The 14,646-nt window shown below is 47.6% G+C and overlaps 1 protein-coding gene across 2 annotated transcripts in view; it reads right to left on the reverse strand.

Annotated features, from left to right (window-relative positions):
• Positions 1-1,193: 1,193 nt before the first annotated feature.
• Positions 1,194-14,646, reverse strand: part of LOC147607922 (uncharacterized) — a 75,085-nt gene continuing 61,632 nt past the window's right edge. For both annotated transcript variants that reach the window (XM_086789770.1, XM_086789771.1), the window contains exons 5-6: positions 1,435-1,525; positions 1,194-1,337 (exon numbers count right to left, since the gene is read on the reverse strand). In XM_086789770.1, the coding sequence (XP_086645896.1) occupies positions 1,325-1,337; positions 1,435-1,525 (104 nt within the window). In that variant the 3' untranslated portion in view covers positions 1,194-1,324. The remainder of the gene's footprint in view (positions 1,338-1,434; positions 1,526-14,646) is intronic.

Raw genomic sequence — 14,646 nt, forward strand, 5'->3', positions numbered from 1 at the left:
GAGGCAAAGTCTGGTGGTTTTGCACTCTTCATCATACCACCTATTCTAGGGTTGGGAGCCCACTAGAAAACCTCCTGAGCATGTGGTACAGCCTACAGGGGAGGTTGGTGTGGGTGGAGTAAAGAGTTGGAATGATGGTGGAGAGAGAGAGAGAGAGAGAGAGAGAGAGAGAGAGATGTTATTAACGTCTATGAAAAGACCCGAAGGGTTTATGATACCAAAACGCTATTACATATGATCCATGAGTAAATTGGATGTCAAGACAACATGAAAAAAGTAAAAGACTAGCTGCCGAAAGGATGGATAGGGTCAATGTACAGACCATGTGTGTAAAATAAAGTAGGCAGCAGAAGAACCTCATGTGTCCCGGCTCATAATGTATCCTCCTCATGGACCGTGTACCTCACCTGTGGGGCTCTCTCTCTATATCGCTGAAGCAAGTGCTGGATCTCGAGCTGGTGAGTAAAGGATCTGAGTCGCTAGGAACCCGCCGGGGCCGCCCGGGGGGGGGGGGGGGGGGGGGGGGGGGGGTTTGGGGGGAGGGGCGCGCGCATCCGGCTCCCGGCTCTCTGGAGGGATTGTGCTCTCTTGAGGTGCGTGATGCCAGCCTGTCCCGGGCGAATCTCGTGCGGGCTGAGTGTTAGTTTAGAGGGGGCTCTCTGTCGGGGGTAAAAGTGGTCAATGCCAAGTGTCGATGTGGTATCGGCCGCTGCCTCAACAGTATGTCTCTGTGATGCCTCAGCTCCAATAGATGTAGTCCCAAGCATCTCTGATCTCTGTAATGCATCACCCGTGAGAGAAAGAAGAAAGAAAGTAAATATTAACGTCTACAAACCTGAAGGGTCTATGAGACCATAAGTGGTACAATGATACCGTGGATATACTGAGCTATGGAAAAACTAACTGAGAGAGAGAGAGAGAGAGAGAGAGAGAGAGATTTTATTTTAAGATATTTTTTTTAAAGTGGTCACTACACAAAAAATACAAACCATCGCTTAGATGTGCCGTATACTAAGGCCGGCCAACAAAGGCCAATTTTACATATGAAAATCAGGCTTGTAAACACACAGGGAAACATCAATATGTCTCCGGCTACTCAACACAGCCTCAAACATGAGGTATTGATTTCATAGAAGAAAATGCAGCTACTAAAAACCAACAAACACAATCATCAAAGGTGCTTGTAGATCTACCTGCAAGCAAACAAGCTTAGAGTCCCCTTGAGCTCTAACTCTTCGAACTCCTTTTGACAATGCCCCTTTGAGGCCCAGAATGAGAGAGCAATACTCTGCAACATTGTTGGTTTCGTTACCCAGAAATTCTGTCAGCTCCAAAACCTACAAAGCATACGTCCAATCTCATATCACTCTTTGTCATTTTTGAGTATCCCTTCAAGCATGCAGGAGATTTGAAAAAGCAAAACGGGTATCCTACCACACATCCATGAGGGCATCGAAGCAATGCCCTGCACCTGCTCTACCTGGGTTGCCTTTGGATGCCCCATCAAATTCTATTTGATAGACCCTGAAAAATCAGCATCAACAACACACATTAACAAGTACACATGCATTTCCACACACTCCCACCCACCTATGCATGCATTCACTCAATCACTCACATACACACCCCACTATAGCTTCTTCCAGATACATGAAGGCAATGTGATCCACAGAGGTACTTGTGCCCACGGATCCACCCCGCAGGACTAGCCACTCCCATGCCCCACCTCAAGCTCCTGGAGTCACCCTGGACCGTGCCCACCAGCCACAGTGCACTCGACGTCCATCGGTCCTAAGGTCCTTGACAGCTCTCCACACGGCAGCTCCAGACAGGGGAATAATACTTCCGTGGATGGGGGGCGGCCAGATGACGCCACACCACTGATAGTGGAAGAAGGCGGGATGGCAGGGGTAGCAGGAGGGGCAGTACATCAACGGGATGAGACGGGAAGATCCCTTTGCACCCGAGGTTGGATGCGGGATTGTCATGTGCACAGTGTGTATCTACCGTGTGCTACACGCACACAAGACTAGCTTCAAGGTTTGGGGAAGCTTGGAGCTAGGCAGGCTGATTGGCGAGTTGAGTTAGGAATAGACTAATGGGCGGGCACCCAAGTATGGACGGGCGGGCGCCCAAGTGTGGACGCTCGATGACCGGCCAAGAGCCTATAAAAGGGTGGCCAAGGTTAGTCATTAGTCATATAGAGTCTCGCGTGTCTTTGGGAGAGCTCTATGGTCAGGAGCCTAGATCTAGTGCAGACGTGCACCTGCTCATGCAGCCGAAGCCGGCAGCAGTCTCGAGGCCCGCGAAGGTAACTTCGTGGCAGTATGGGACGTCATGAGGTAGAGATTGGTCGGTACGTCCATCTAGTTAGCTCAGCTCGTGGCTTAGTGGGGATAGCCAAGACTTGTGGGCTTGCCCACGGCCGACCCAAGAATCCGAGTTGGAGCCGCTTCCCGAATGTGAAGACCTGCCGGCTACAGAAGCCACCGATGGCGATCTTTTCGACGATTTTGTTTCAAAATCAGATTTCCAAGAGTTTAAAGTTGCTCTCGAAGCTTCTTCCTCGGAACGTCAAGCACAAATTGCTGCGCAGATGCAGGCTTTACAGAACTCCATCTCTTTGTTGACGACTACCCTATCTACTCTTTCGGGTATGGATACCTTGGCATCTGCTTTAGGCCCCAATATTACTCTGGAACAGTTTGGGGGCGAGCAAAAGCAGCGTACCAAGGAGATAGTGGACACTTGGCTACATAAGTGGCAAGTCCATTTTCAGTTTCATCCATATGACAATGGAAAAAAGATCCAATTAGCAGCAGGTTTTCTCTCAGGCAAAGCTTTGCTTTGGTGGAAGGAACTCAACCCTAAACCAACGACTTGGACACAGTTCGAAGACGTCTTCACGAAAGAAATCCTCAAGAAAGAGGATGACTATGATGATGTTGCCCGGTTTACTACTTTGACCATGACCTCGCAGAACCTCACTTATGAGGTCCATCTCTAGAAATTTAGGGACTTGCACATGAAATCTACGAAGATGGATTCCACAACTCTTTTGGGTTTCTTCGTAGGCGGTTTACATGACTCATACCGTTTACAGGTTAAAAACAACAAATGCAAAACTTTGGACGAGGCCATTCATTCCGCTCGTATCTATGATGCATGGTTAGTTAGTACGAAAGGTACGATACGGTACGGTACGATAAAATACGGTACTAATTGGTACCTTAAAATTTTTTGAGGTACGGTACGATATTAGTACGTTTTTTTTAAAAAAATACTTCTAAACTTAAAAATTGTAGACAAGAAGTTACAAAATAGTAGAACCATGAACATAATGTCATCATGCCATTAGAGTACAAAATTGCTACAAAAGGATAGGCCAAAAACTCATGGCATGGGCGACCGCCAACATGCGTACATACATGATACAGTATACTACATACTACAATACATCATCGATGGGCTAGAAGGAGATAGATGCCCAATGCCTAGAGAGCTATAACATATCAAAAGTCTACATCATCACCAACATCTGCATGATCATCAACATGATCACTACTAGAGTGTCCATCAAGAGAGTTCTTTGAAGAGGACTCTTCGAAGGTGGACGAGACACTCTGGGGATCATTCTCACTAAGTAGGTTGCCATCATCATCAAACAAGGCCTCTCTAGGCAGTGGGGTATCATCATGAGGGGGCAATGGAAGCTCACTATAGAGATCCATGAAGATTGCCTCCTCCTCCTCATCAGGCAATATGATCGCTTGCCTAATATGGCAATGCGCTCCTGACAAACAGCTTCCTATAGGCTGCAAAGGGCGATGAATGGCTCTCTAGAAGACTGAAATTGCTCCACGCAACAACAACAACAACAACAACAACAACACCGCCACAAAAAAAACAAAAAACAAAAAAACAAAAAAAAGTACGGTATCGTACGAATCCGTACGGTACCGTACCGTACAGCAGGTACGTACGATTTCAATCGTACGACGTACGGAACTACCCCTGCTATGATGATACAATGGTCTCTTCCAAGTCTAAACCCATTACCGAACAGGGGAACAAGCACAAAAGGAAGTTCTCTGCACCGATAGCTAGCACGACAGAAGGAAAGTCTTCGGACCAACCTTCGAAGAATTCAACTTCGACCCCAGCGAAGAAAAAACATCTCCTTAAGGCTTTGAAGCTCAAGAAGGAGGGATGTTCCTTCATCTGCGAAGAAAAAGGACATATGCGTAACGAGTGCCCGAAGCAAAAGGGTGCAAAAACCAACGCAAGACCCAAGCCAAAGGCAGCTAACCAATTGTCTTTGACATGTACGTCAGTTACTGTACTTTCTCGCCCTCGTACATGTTCTAATTGTCTGTTCAACTCTAAAGTTTTTGGCTTGCATGATCTTCTCCGAGTTTATGGAGAAGTGAATGGCCATAGGAATCCACATTCTTCTAGACCCTAGCAGCTCACACAACTTTGTTAATTACAAACTTGTGCAGAAATTGGATCTTGACATAACACCCAACGATCATACCTATGAGGTACGCCTACTACCTGCGGGCCGGCAAGTATGGGATTGAACGGTGGAGACGATACCGATCCGGATTCAAGACTACAAAGATACTCTGGAATGCTATATTATACACCTAGAACATGTAAACTTATTATTAGGGATTGAGTGGTTTAAGACTCTTCAAGTCCAGATAGATTGGTCTGGTCATATTTTTTCTTTTGAACATAGGAACACCCAGTATAGTATCTTAGGTGATTGTATACATCCCTCTCAGGGACCTTTTGTAAATACAGTTGATTTTGGTAATATAATGGATTCTTCTTTGTATACTGCTTTCCATTGTGTATTGATTCCACTTTCTTCATTTCTCATACCTTCTATGGATGTCAATGAATTAAGTGTATTTGAAGGCAAAGAATTACAGAAGATACTTGATTCGTTTCAAGATGTATTTCCTAAGGAACCGCCATCGGACTTACCACCTGAAAGGACAGTAGATCATCATATTGACCTGATCCCTGGTGCTCACCCTGTTAGTATTCCACCTTACAGGATGAGCCAAGCTGAGGAAGATGAGTTGGCCAAACAACTCGAAGATTATTTGAGGATGGGCCAGATCCGTCCAAGTAAATCACCTTGGGGTGCACGTGTGTTGCTAGGAGAAAGAAGGACAACACCTGGAGAATGTGTATAGATTACAAGAGATTGAACAAGTTGACAATTAAGAACCGTTATCCTATCCCTAGATCAAATGATCTGATTGACCGGTTAGCCGGAGCAAAATATTTCACAAAGATAGATTTACGTACTGGCTATCACCAAATACGTATTCATGAAAGGCATGTCGAAAGAACCGCCTTTCGGGGATTAGAGGGGTGGCGGCTCTATATTCCACAGCTCGTAGCCAGGCGTTGATTGCAGGAGGACGGGGGCCGAGTTTTGAGCTGACCAGATCAGTCCGTCACTCAGGGGTGTCCTCTCGCCCCGTTTCTTTTTCTCTTCTTTGCTGAGGCTAAGAGCATGTATTTGACAGCAGAGGAGGTTGGTTTGAGAGGACTCCAGCTCCCAGTCCGGGGGAAGGACCTGCTCGATGCTGAGTTTGCTGACGACACGGGCTTATTTTTGCATGGCCAGGAGGCCAATCTTCTTCGGGCAGAGCAGTCGCTCCAGGTTTTTAGTGCAGCTTCGGGAGCATTGATCAATTGGCGCAAGACAGTGGCCTTTTGGATCAGTAGTGCTCCCACTCCGGCATGGAGCCCAGACCCCGGTTTTAGATGGATTCCTCCTGGCACAGCAGTGCGATATTTGGGATGCCAGATTGGACTACATTTGTCACCTGAGCAACAGATTGCCCCGCTTCTTCTGAGCATTCGAAAGAAGCTTTTGTATTGGAGTACAGCTCGGCTATCCTTGGCTGGGAGGGTGGTGGTGGCAAATCAGGTGCTTTTAGCAACCATGTGGTACATTACGTCTTGCTGGATCTTCTCGAGCTCTTGCATCAGCCAGGTACAAAGGCTGATCAGGAACTTTCTTTGGTCTGGGCGGGACGGTCAGCCAGCCCGAGCAAAGGTTGCTTGGGCAGTTATTACACTTCCGCTGGCCCAGGGAGGCTTGGGCATTATAGATCCAATCGATCAAAGTAGAGCCTTATTGGGGAAGCTTATTGTTCGGGGGCTGCTTCCAGGCGCTGAGCCTTGGAAAGAGCTTCTTTTGTAGCGGCTGCAGGCTCGGGCTCCCCCAGCAGGGGGCACTTGGGCACCAGAGATTCGATGGATCTTCGTAGAGATGAGGAGGACAGGCCTCAGTAGAGGATGGGAGGACACATTTGCCTTGAGCATCCTGAGAGCTTGGGAGCTGCTGAGACTAGGGCTCTCTCAGAGACGACCTTCTTGTATTGAGGAGCGGGCCAGACAGCCGCTCATCTGGAGCCCAGCGGTTCGCACAGAGCAGGGTCATATGCTGGGTTCTCGGCCTCTTCTAGCTTGGGGACCTTTGGCGGCAGGCCCAGCACGTAGTTTTGGAGACTAGCACGCCTTCTGCAGTCTCCCAGAGGAGATCCAGGTGGAGAGGCTGAGTCACTTCAGAGGGGGGTTGATTATGAGGGATGACATTCAGGAGGCACTCATAGAGGAGTGGTTCACGCCTCTCGAGCTAGTGGCCCCACGGTGGATGGGAGCCTTTACACAATTGGAGATCCTGATTGCTGTCAGAGCTTGCACTGAGGATGGCAGATGCCTCTACTATGAGATTCAGGATGAGGGCAGACTTCAGAGAGTGGAGGTGGAGTCGCCTTTGGTTGCAGAATGCACCTTTCAAAGGATACGGGTAGTGGCCGCGGCTTCTCGGAAGTGGCATATTGACCCAGACCCTGCAGATGTGCTCCCGGATTGGCGCATATGGGCATATGCAGCGCGCCCCTTGGCCCGGCTCCAATGGGACCCTGGTGAGTACGAGTGGCATGATCCTTATGCATCCCTTGAGGCCACTAGAGATCACCTTTTTCCAGTATACTGTTCGGTTGGGGCGGCATATTTTGACGGCGAGGAGGATGGTCTCTCCAGCTGCAGCGGGGCACTGGCGGCTACAGGGACTCTCACAGGAGTTCCTGGAGGATTTTTGGGCCCGGCTCTGGGCTAGTCGACAGGCCCGCAGGATCTCGACTTTCCAGTGGCTGGTCGCCCACAGGGGCTCAGCAGTTGGCACCTGGCTTGTCTACAGCGGTCTTCCGGCGGCCTGCGTCCGATGCGGCCACCCTATGGAGACACAGAGACATTGCCTATGGGACTGCCCTCAGGCGCAGCAGATTTGGCTGCGGATGCTGCGTATTCTGGCCCCCCTCTCTCCAGATGGTATGTATACGTGGGGTGCCGCTGCTTGGTCGACTTCGTCAGGGCCTGCTATGGGCTATGAGACGGAGCAGGACAGCCAGGCCATCAGATTCATCAGGAGCCAGCCTCGCCTTGTTCCTTCACCGGATTTCTCGTCCGCCAGCAGCTGGACACAGGAGAGGGATCTACGATGGGAGCTCCTCAGCAGCCTCACCATCTGGTTCACCTGGAGGGCCCGGTGTTTCAGGGCCTTTGAGGGGAGACTGAAGCCACCAGCAGAGACTGTTCGGGGGATCTGGTAGGAGTTGATCCACACCCTGCGAGGACAGTATGACCGCATCCGGGGCGACTCGGATGAGGCGATCTTGCGGCGCCAGGCCTTTCACACCACCTGGCGCAGCCGCCCCTTCTATACCCTACACGCGGGGTCCCCCCGTTGGCACTATAGGCCACCTGTTTGGCTTTTTCCCCCTCCTATTGTATGATATAGCCCTTCAGTTCTTTGTACTGATACTTGTACTTTTCAGCACCTAGGGAGAGTCTCCCTGGCTGCCTTGCTTTGTTCTCTGCTCTGTTTTTCTTGTGAGCAGGAGAGGATCTTTTGTAGCCCTACGGGCGTTTTTATATAACTAATGAAAGGATCTTTTCTCGGGGGAAAAAAAAAAGAACCGCCTTTCGGACTAGGTATGGCCATTACGAGTTTCTCGTATTACCTTTTGGGTTAACCAATGCTCCAGTCACTTTCCAGCAAATGATGAACGATCTTTTTCGTGAACATTTGGAAAAATTTGTCGTTGTGTTTCTGGATGATATTTTGATATATAGTCGTACTCTTAAGGATCACGTTAGACAACTCATGATTGTCTTAATTATTTTAAGACAGAATCGACTATATGCTAAATTAAGTAAATGTGAGTTTTTCATGACAGACATCATTTACTTGGGACACAAGATCACTAGAGATGGACTGAGCATTGACTATGACCGAGTTCAGAAGGTTCTGGCCTGGCCTATACCGCGAACAGTGAAACAACTTCGTTCTTTTCTCAGTTTTGTTGTTTTTCTTCAGCAGAAATCTGTGCGGGAGTACTTTCAGCTCACACTACCGATGACCGACTTGTTGAAAGGTCGTGGACGTAAGTCAAATCAACCTATCACTTGGAATAACGATCTAGATATGGCCTTCAGACTTTTGAAAGATAAAGTCAAGGAAGCACCTATCTTAGCATTACCTTATCCTAGTCGGCCTTATGTTCTTGAAACTGATGCCAGTGATTATGCCATCGGGACTGCTCTATTTTAAGATGGTAGACTTGTTGTTTTTGAAAGTAAAAAGCTAGACGACACTCAATTTCGTTGGCCAACCCTTGAGAAGGAGCTTTATGCTGTGATTCACGCTCTCAAGGTTTGGAGACATTATTTATATGGCTCCAAGTTTGTGATCTTGACTAATCATCAATCAATCAAGTATATGTGTGATGCGGATGATTTGAGAGGAAGGAAAGCTCAATGGACTGAATTAATGCAAGATTTTGATTTTGAGATTCGTTATAGAAAAGGATCCATGAATCGTGTCGCGGATACGCTTAGTCGAATTAGAGAGGTGAATACTTTGTCGTTCACCAAGATTTCTACTGACTTATTTCAATCATTGAGAGGGCTTTGCAGGACTGATAGTTATTTTGGTCCATTTTGGCAGAAGATCCAGGACGGGAGCTCATTGATTGACCAAGACTCAATGACTGAGCAGCCTACCATTCAGGCTACAGGAGGCCAGTGGATGATTCAGAATGGTTTACTCTTCCGTAATGACAAAATTTGTGTACCACAGATCCCGGACATTAGGTCCAAGATTCTTAAGGAGTGTCACGACGCCCCTTTTGCTGGACACCCTGGGGTACACAGGACATTATCGTTAGTGAAACACAAAAATTTACTGGCCAAAGATGAAAGGGTATGTAGAAGATTATGTTCTCAAGTGTCAAGTTTGTCAAGCAAATAAAGCTGAACGCTTTAGACAGGCTGGGTTGTTGCATCCTTTGCAGATCCCAGGTAATAAATGGGAAAGTATTTCCATGGATTTTATTACCGGATTGCCACGAACACATCAAGGCCACGATTCTATTTGGGTTGTGGTAGATCGCTTGACAAAAATGACTAGATTTTTACCGACCCGGAAGACCATTACAGCTACGCAATTAGCAAGGCAGTTTATCGAGCAATTGTTTAGACTGTACGGGTTACCGCAAGACACAGTCAGTGATATTTACGAGTGATTTTTGGAAACTTGTTTTTGAGAAGTTGGAAACAACTTTGAATTTGAGTTTCTCATATCATCCTCAATCTGATGGCCAGATTGAAAGAGTTAATCAGATTTTGGAGGATATGCTTCGAGCATATTTATCCAAAAGGCAGAGTTCATGGGAGGATTATCTTCCTATGTTAGAATATGCATATAACAATACTAAGCATATGAGTACAGGTTTTAGTCCTTTCATGCTTATGTATGGTTTTCAACCTAGATCACATGTTACAGTGGGATTCTCAGGACTTCAGCACGTAATTTTTTGCAAGATATGCAAGAAATGTTACAAGTTGCGAAGGAATCTATTAGAAGTGCTCAAGACCGAGACAGATTTTATTCTAATAGACATCGTTCACCCACAGAGTTCTCTGAAGGAACGATGGTGTATTTGCGAGTTCCGAAAGATTCCGAGACGTTACGGACAGGTCGATCTCCGAAATTATCCCCTAGATACTGTGGACCATTTCGTATTACACGACGGATGGGTTCAATCGCATATGAATTGGATTTGCCTTCTCATGTGAAAGTTCATCCTGTATTTCATGTCAGTAGACTTAAGGAAGTACTGGGTGGAATAGACCAGTTAGTTACTCCACAAGAAATCATAGATGTCGAGGACATGACATTTGTTCCACACGAACCTGAAAAGATTCTTGGATTTCGTAAAAGACGATTGCGTAATACGCTTATCATGGAATACAAGATCAAGTGGAAGGATCGTGTTGAGGAGGACGCTACATGGGAGACATTGACTACTCTTCAAAAAGATTACCTTGGCTTTTTACTGAGCTCAGGAGTGAGCTCTTAGAGGAAGGGGAGTATGTCATGTGCACAGTGTGTATCTACCGTGTGCTACACGCACACAAGACTAGCTTCGAGGTTTGGGGAAGCTTGGAGCTAGGCAAGCTGATTGGCGAGCTGAGTTAGGGATAGACTAACGGGCGGGCACCCAAGTATGGACGGGTAGGCGCCCAAGTGTGGATGCTCGATGACCGGCCACCAAGAGCCTATAAAAGGGTGGCCAAGGTTAGTCATTAGTCATATAGAGTCTCGCGTGTCTTTGTGAGAGCTCTATGGTCAGGAGCCTGGATCTAGTGCTGACGTGCACCTGCTTCATGCAGCCGAGGCCTGCAAGGGTAACTTCGTGGCGGTATGGGACGTCACGAGGTAGAGATTGGTCGGTACGTCCAGCTCGTGGCTCAGTGGGGACAGTCAAGACTTGTGGGCTTGCCCACGGTTGTCAAGGTTGGGAGGTGAGTCAGGCCTGCACCCCCGTCATGTTTGTTTGGTTTGTTTGCAAGTTTTGAGTCTTGTACCAGGAGCATTCTACGAGGAGATCCTATGGGGATTTGACAGGGATGCCACCGGGTTGGACTGGAGAGGTTGGCACGGTGGCGGAGAGGTAAGTGGAATAGGAGGTTTCTGCAGAAGATAGATAAGAAAGCATGTAGAAGGCGAAGTGAAGAGGCTTATTAAGCTGAGTCCGAAATTGGTGGCAACCGAGCGGATAGATTCGTAAAGGAGATGATGGAAAGGAATGAGCCGATAGAGCAATGGTGGTGGCAGAGAGCACGGCTGGTGGGAGACTAGTGATGCGAGTGTTGGAACGCCGATGAAGGGCCAAACTCTCTGGGGGGGCTAATTAGGTGGGCAAGGTAAGTTGAAGTGAGGCACTGCCCGTTGGGCGTCACGAGAAAGTTGGTGAGGAAGGTAGTGCAAAGGGAGGCATCCATGTCAGGCAAAGCTGAAATAGAAGCCAGACCCTGCAGGCCCAAGGTGGCAAGTTTGGTTGGAGGGAATAAAGTGGTGAGCTGAGGAAGGTGGAAGGGAGGGTGCGGGTGGAATGGTGGCGAGAAGGTGGGTGAGGAGGTGAGGTGGAAATAAGGATGATAGTGTCATCCTCAGACGGGACATAATGAGGATCACTGTCAGAGGATGATGGAGAAGAGGAACCCGAAGAAGTGGATGGAAAATCTACCTATGGGGCCAACATTGCTGTAATAGTTGATGCAGGAGGCGATGGATGCACAATGGAGCTAGCGCCCGACAAGGTAGACGGCACAGGCACGGTGGCAAAAGGATGCACCTAGGTGGATGGGGCTGCCTGTGTAGATGGATGTAGATGGATAACGCTCCATAGGTTGTAAGAATCTAGCATCGGAGTGCTTGAATGGCACAAGAGTGTTGGGTAAGCCGTCCGCCATGAGTGGATTACAAGTGAGGTGGGAGGAAGAATAAAAATGAAGAATGAAAGGCAGGGAAGCAGTATAGTAGAGGAAAAGAGAAAGAAATAATAAGTTTTTTTTTTTAAAAAATCAGGTTGCTGGGATGGAACTTTGTGGAGGCAACAGGAAGGGGAGGGTGTTGTGCGGGGCAGGTTATGCCAGAAAGGGGGGTCAAGCGGGGATGGTAGGCGAGTAGGAGAGAAAGCGAAGGGGAGGCGAGTGCAGGAAAGCGATGGGGAAGGCAATGAGGAATGGAAGTGATGGTGAAAGGCAACTATGAGTTGAAGGGGGCGAGGATGAAACTAGGCAAGGAGCAGTGGGGTGGGTGATTGAACTACGGATAGGGTGGGTGGTGGAATAGGAGACAGGGGTGACGAGGTAACGAATGGGGTGAAAGGGGGGAGAGCCGAGGTTGGTGCAATTGGGTGGGTAGCAGTGGAGGCCACGAGGGTGTGCAAGGTGGAAGGGGACAATATGGCGAGTATGGAGGGTTAGGTGGTAGGGGGGTAGCCCAAGGAGGAGCCGAGTAGGTGTTGGCTGGGTAGGAGGCGAGTATGAGGTTGGAAGGGGGCGAGTAGGAGATTTTGAGGGGTCGAGTATTAGGGTGGGAACGAGTAGGAGACGAGTATGAGGGCACGTGGAATGTGGTTGGAGGGGGGCGAGTATGACATGAGGATGGTTGTGAGGGGGTGAGTATGAGATTGTGCCAAAATGGAATAGGTTGAGGGCACTTGGGGAGTATGAAGTCAAAAAGGGGCGAGTATGAAAAAAAAGGACGCTAAGTATGTGAGCTGGCCGTTTTTATTGAAGACTACACAGGGTTAGGGTTAGGGTTTACAGAAAGAAAACAGACATGGAAAACAAGCAGGGAGTGAACACGACTGCTGTAGATTTCTCAATGATAGAAAAAATGTGAAGTACAAGCCACATGATAGTGACCCCTAAAGGATAAGTGTTCACATGACCGGCCATAAATGTGCCGGGTGGACCAAAACACTTATAAACTGCATATAAGTGAAAATGAACTAAACTGGGGGAAAAAACCTCCACTAACTGAAGTAAAAAGTGCCCCAGTAACCTACTGATGATCACTAGCACTCCTCTGGGTGCATACACAGCATAAAACCCAACAAACCCCCCTGGAGTGATATGTGATCACTGTACATCATCCACCAAAAGGAAACAAATTCAAAGCATTGCAGAATGCTTCAAATTTCGGACGTGGTAATGCCTTGGTGAAGATGTCTGCGACATTCTGATCTGTAGGACAGTAGATCAGACTGATATCTCCTGCCTGGAGTCTCTCCCGAACAAAATGATAGTGAATCTCAATGTGTTTCGTGCGAGCATGAAACACAGGATTCCTGGCCACAGCAATGGCACTCTGACTATCAGTATAGATAGGTGTAGGCTCCTCCACTGAAATATCCATATCAGTCATAAGACGACGCAGCCAAACACACTCAACAGTAGTAGTGTAGGCTGCTCTGTACTCTGCCTCACAAGATGAAGTGGCCACTGTGGTCTGTTTCTTGCTTAGCCAAGAAATGCATGAAGCGCCAAGGAAGAAACAATTCCCACTAGTGGAATGTCTGGTATCAAAATCACCAGCCCAATCTGAATCACTGTTAGCATGTAACTGCATGTCACTCCCCTCAGGATAAAGCAACCCAAGAGACAAGGTACCCTGCAAATAACGGAATACACGCTTCACAGCTTGCCAATGTGACAACCGTGGGCTGTGCATGAATCTGCTCAACTGAGAGACTGCATACTGAATATCTGGCCTTGTATTACACAAGTATATGAGGCACCCAACAGCCTGAGCATATGTAGTGGCATCAAAGGAAACACTGTCATCTTGTAGTGACAGTTTCATCCCAGGCTCCATAGGAGTACTAATAGGCTTGCAATCCTGAAATTTAAACTTCTCCAGAAGTTTAGCAACATAACGTGATTGCAACAACCCAATGCCTCTGTTATCCTGCACAAACTGTATGCCCAAATAGTAATGTACAAGGCCCAAGTCAGACATGTCAAATGTCTGTTGCAGTATCTCTTTAAATGCTGCAATTTTGTCATCATTTGATCCCATGAGCAAGAGATCATCCACATAAAGACTGATGACCAGCAGATCTGTCTCTTCTTTCTTCACATACAAAGTGGTCTCTGATGGACTGTTCACAAATCCCTGAGTGAGTAGAAAAGCATCTATTTTTGCATACCAAGCTCGTGGAGCTTGTTTCAAACCATACAAGGCCTTTTTCAGCCTACATACTTTCCCCTCATGACCATGTTCTGCAAATCCCATGGGCTGAAATACATAAACTTCCTCCTCGAGGTCCCCATGTAGGAATGCAGTCTTTATGTCCAACTGATGAACAACCCAACCACGATGTGCAGCCAATGCAATGACACACCTAAGTGTCGACATACGGGATGTAGGAGCAAATGTCTCCTCATAATCAATGCCCTTCTTCTGTGCATAGCCCTTTGCAACTAGACGGGCTTTGTACCTGTCAATGGATCCATCTGCATGTCTTTTCAACTTGTAGACCCATTTAGTACCAATGGCTTTCTTGCCTTTGGGCAGATCAACCAAATCCCATGTTTGATTCTTTTTAATAGAATCAATCTCATCCTGCATGGCTTTGTTCCAATGCACATTATCTCGTGCATCCACAAACGAATCAGGCTCATCATCATCCTGTAAACTGGCTGCCATAACCAGATTCAAATCTATGATGTGTGCATGCTCATTGGTCCTTGTCT

The sequence above is a fragment of the Cibotium barometz genome, chromosome 54 (assembly GCF_041138505.1).
Source record: "Cibotium barometz isolate CiBa-2024 chromosome 54, ASM4113850v1, whole genome shotgun sequence".
NCBI lineage: Eukaryota > Viridiplantae > Streptophyta > Polypodiopsida > Cyatheales > Cibotiaceae > Cibotium > Cibotium barometz.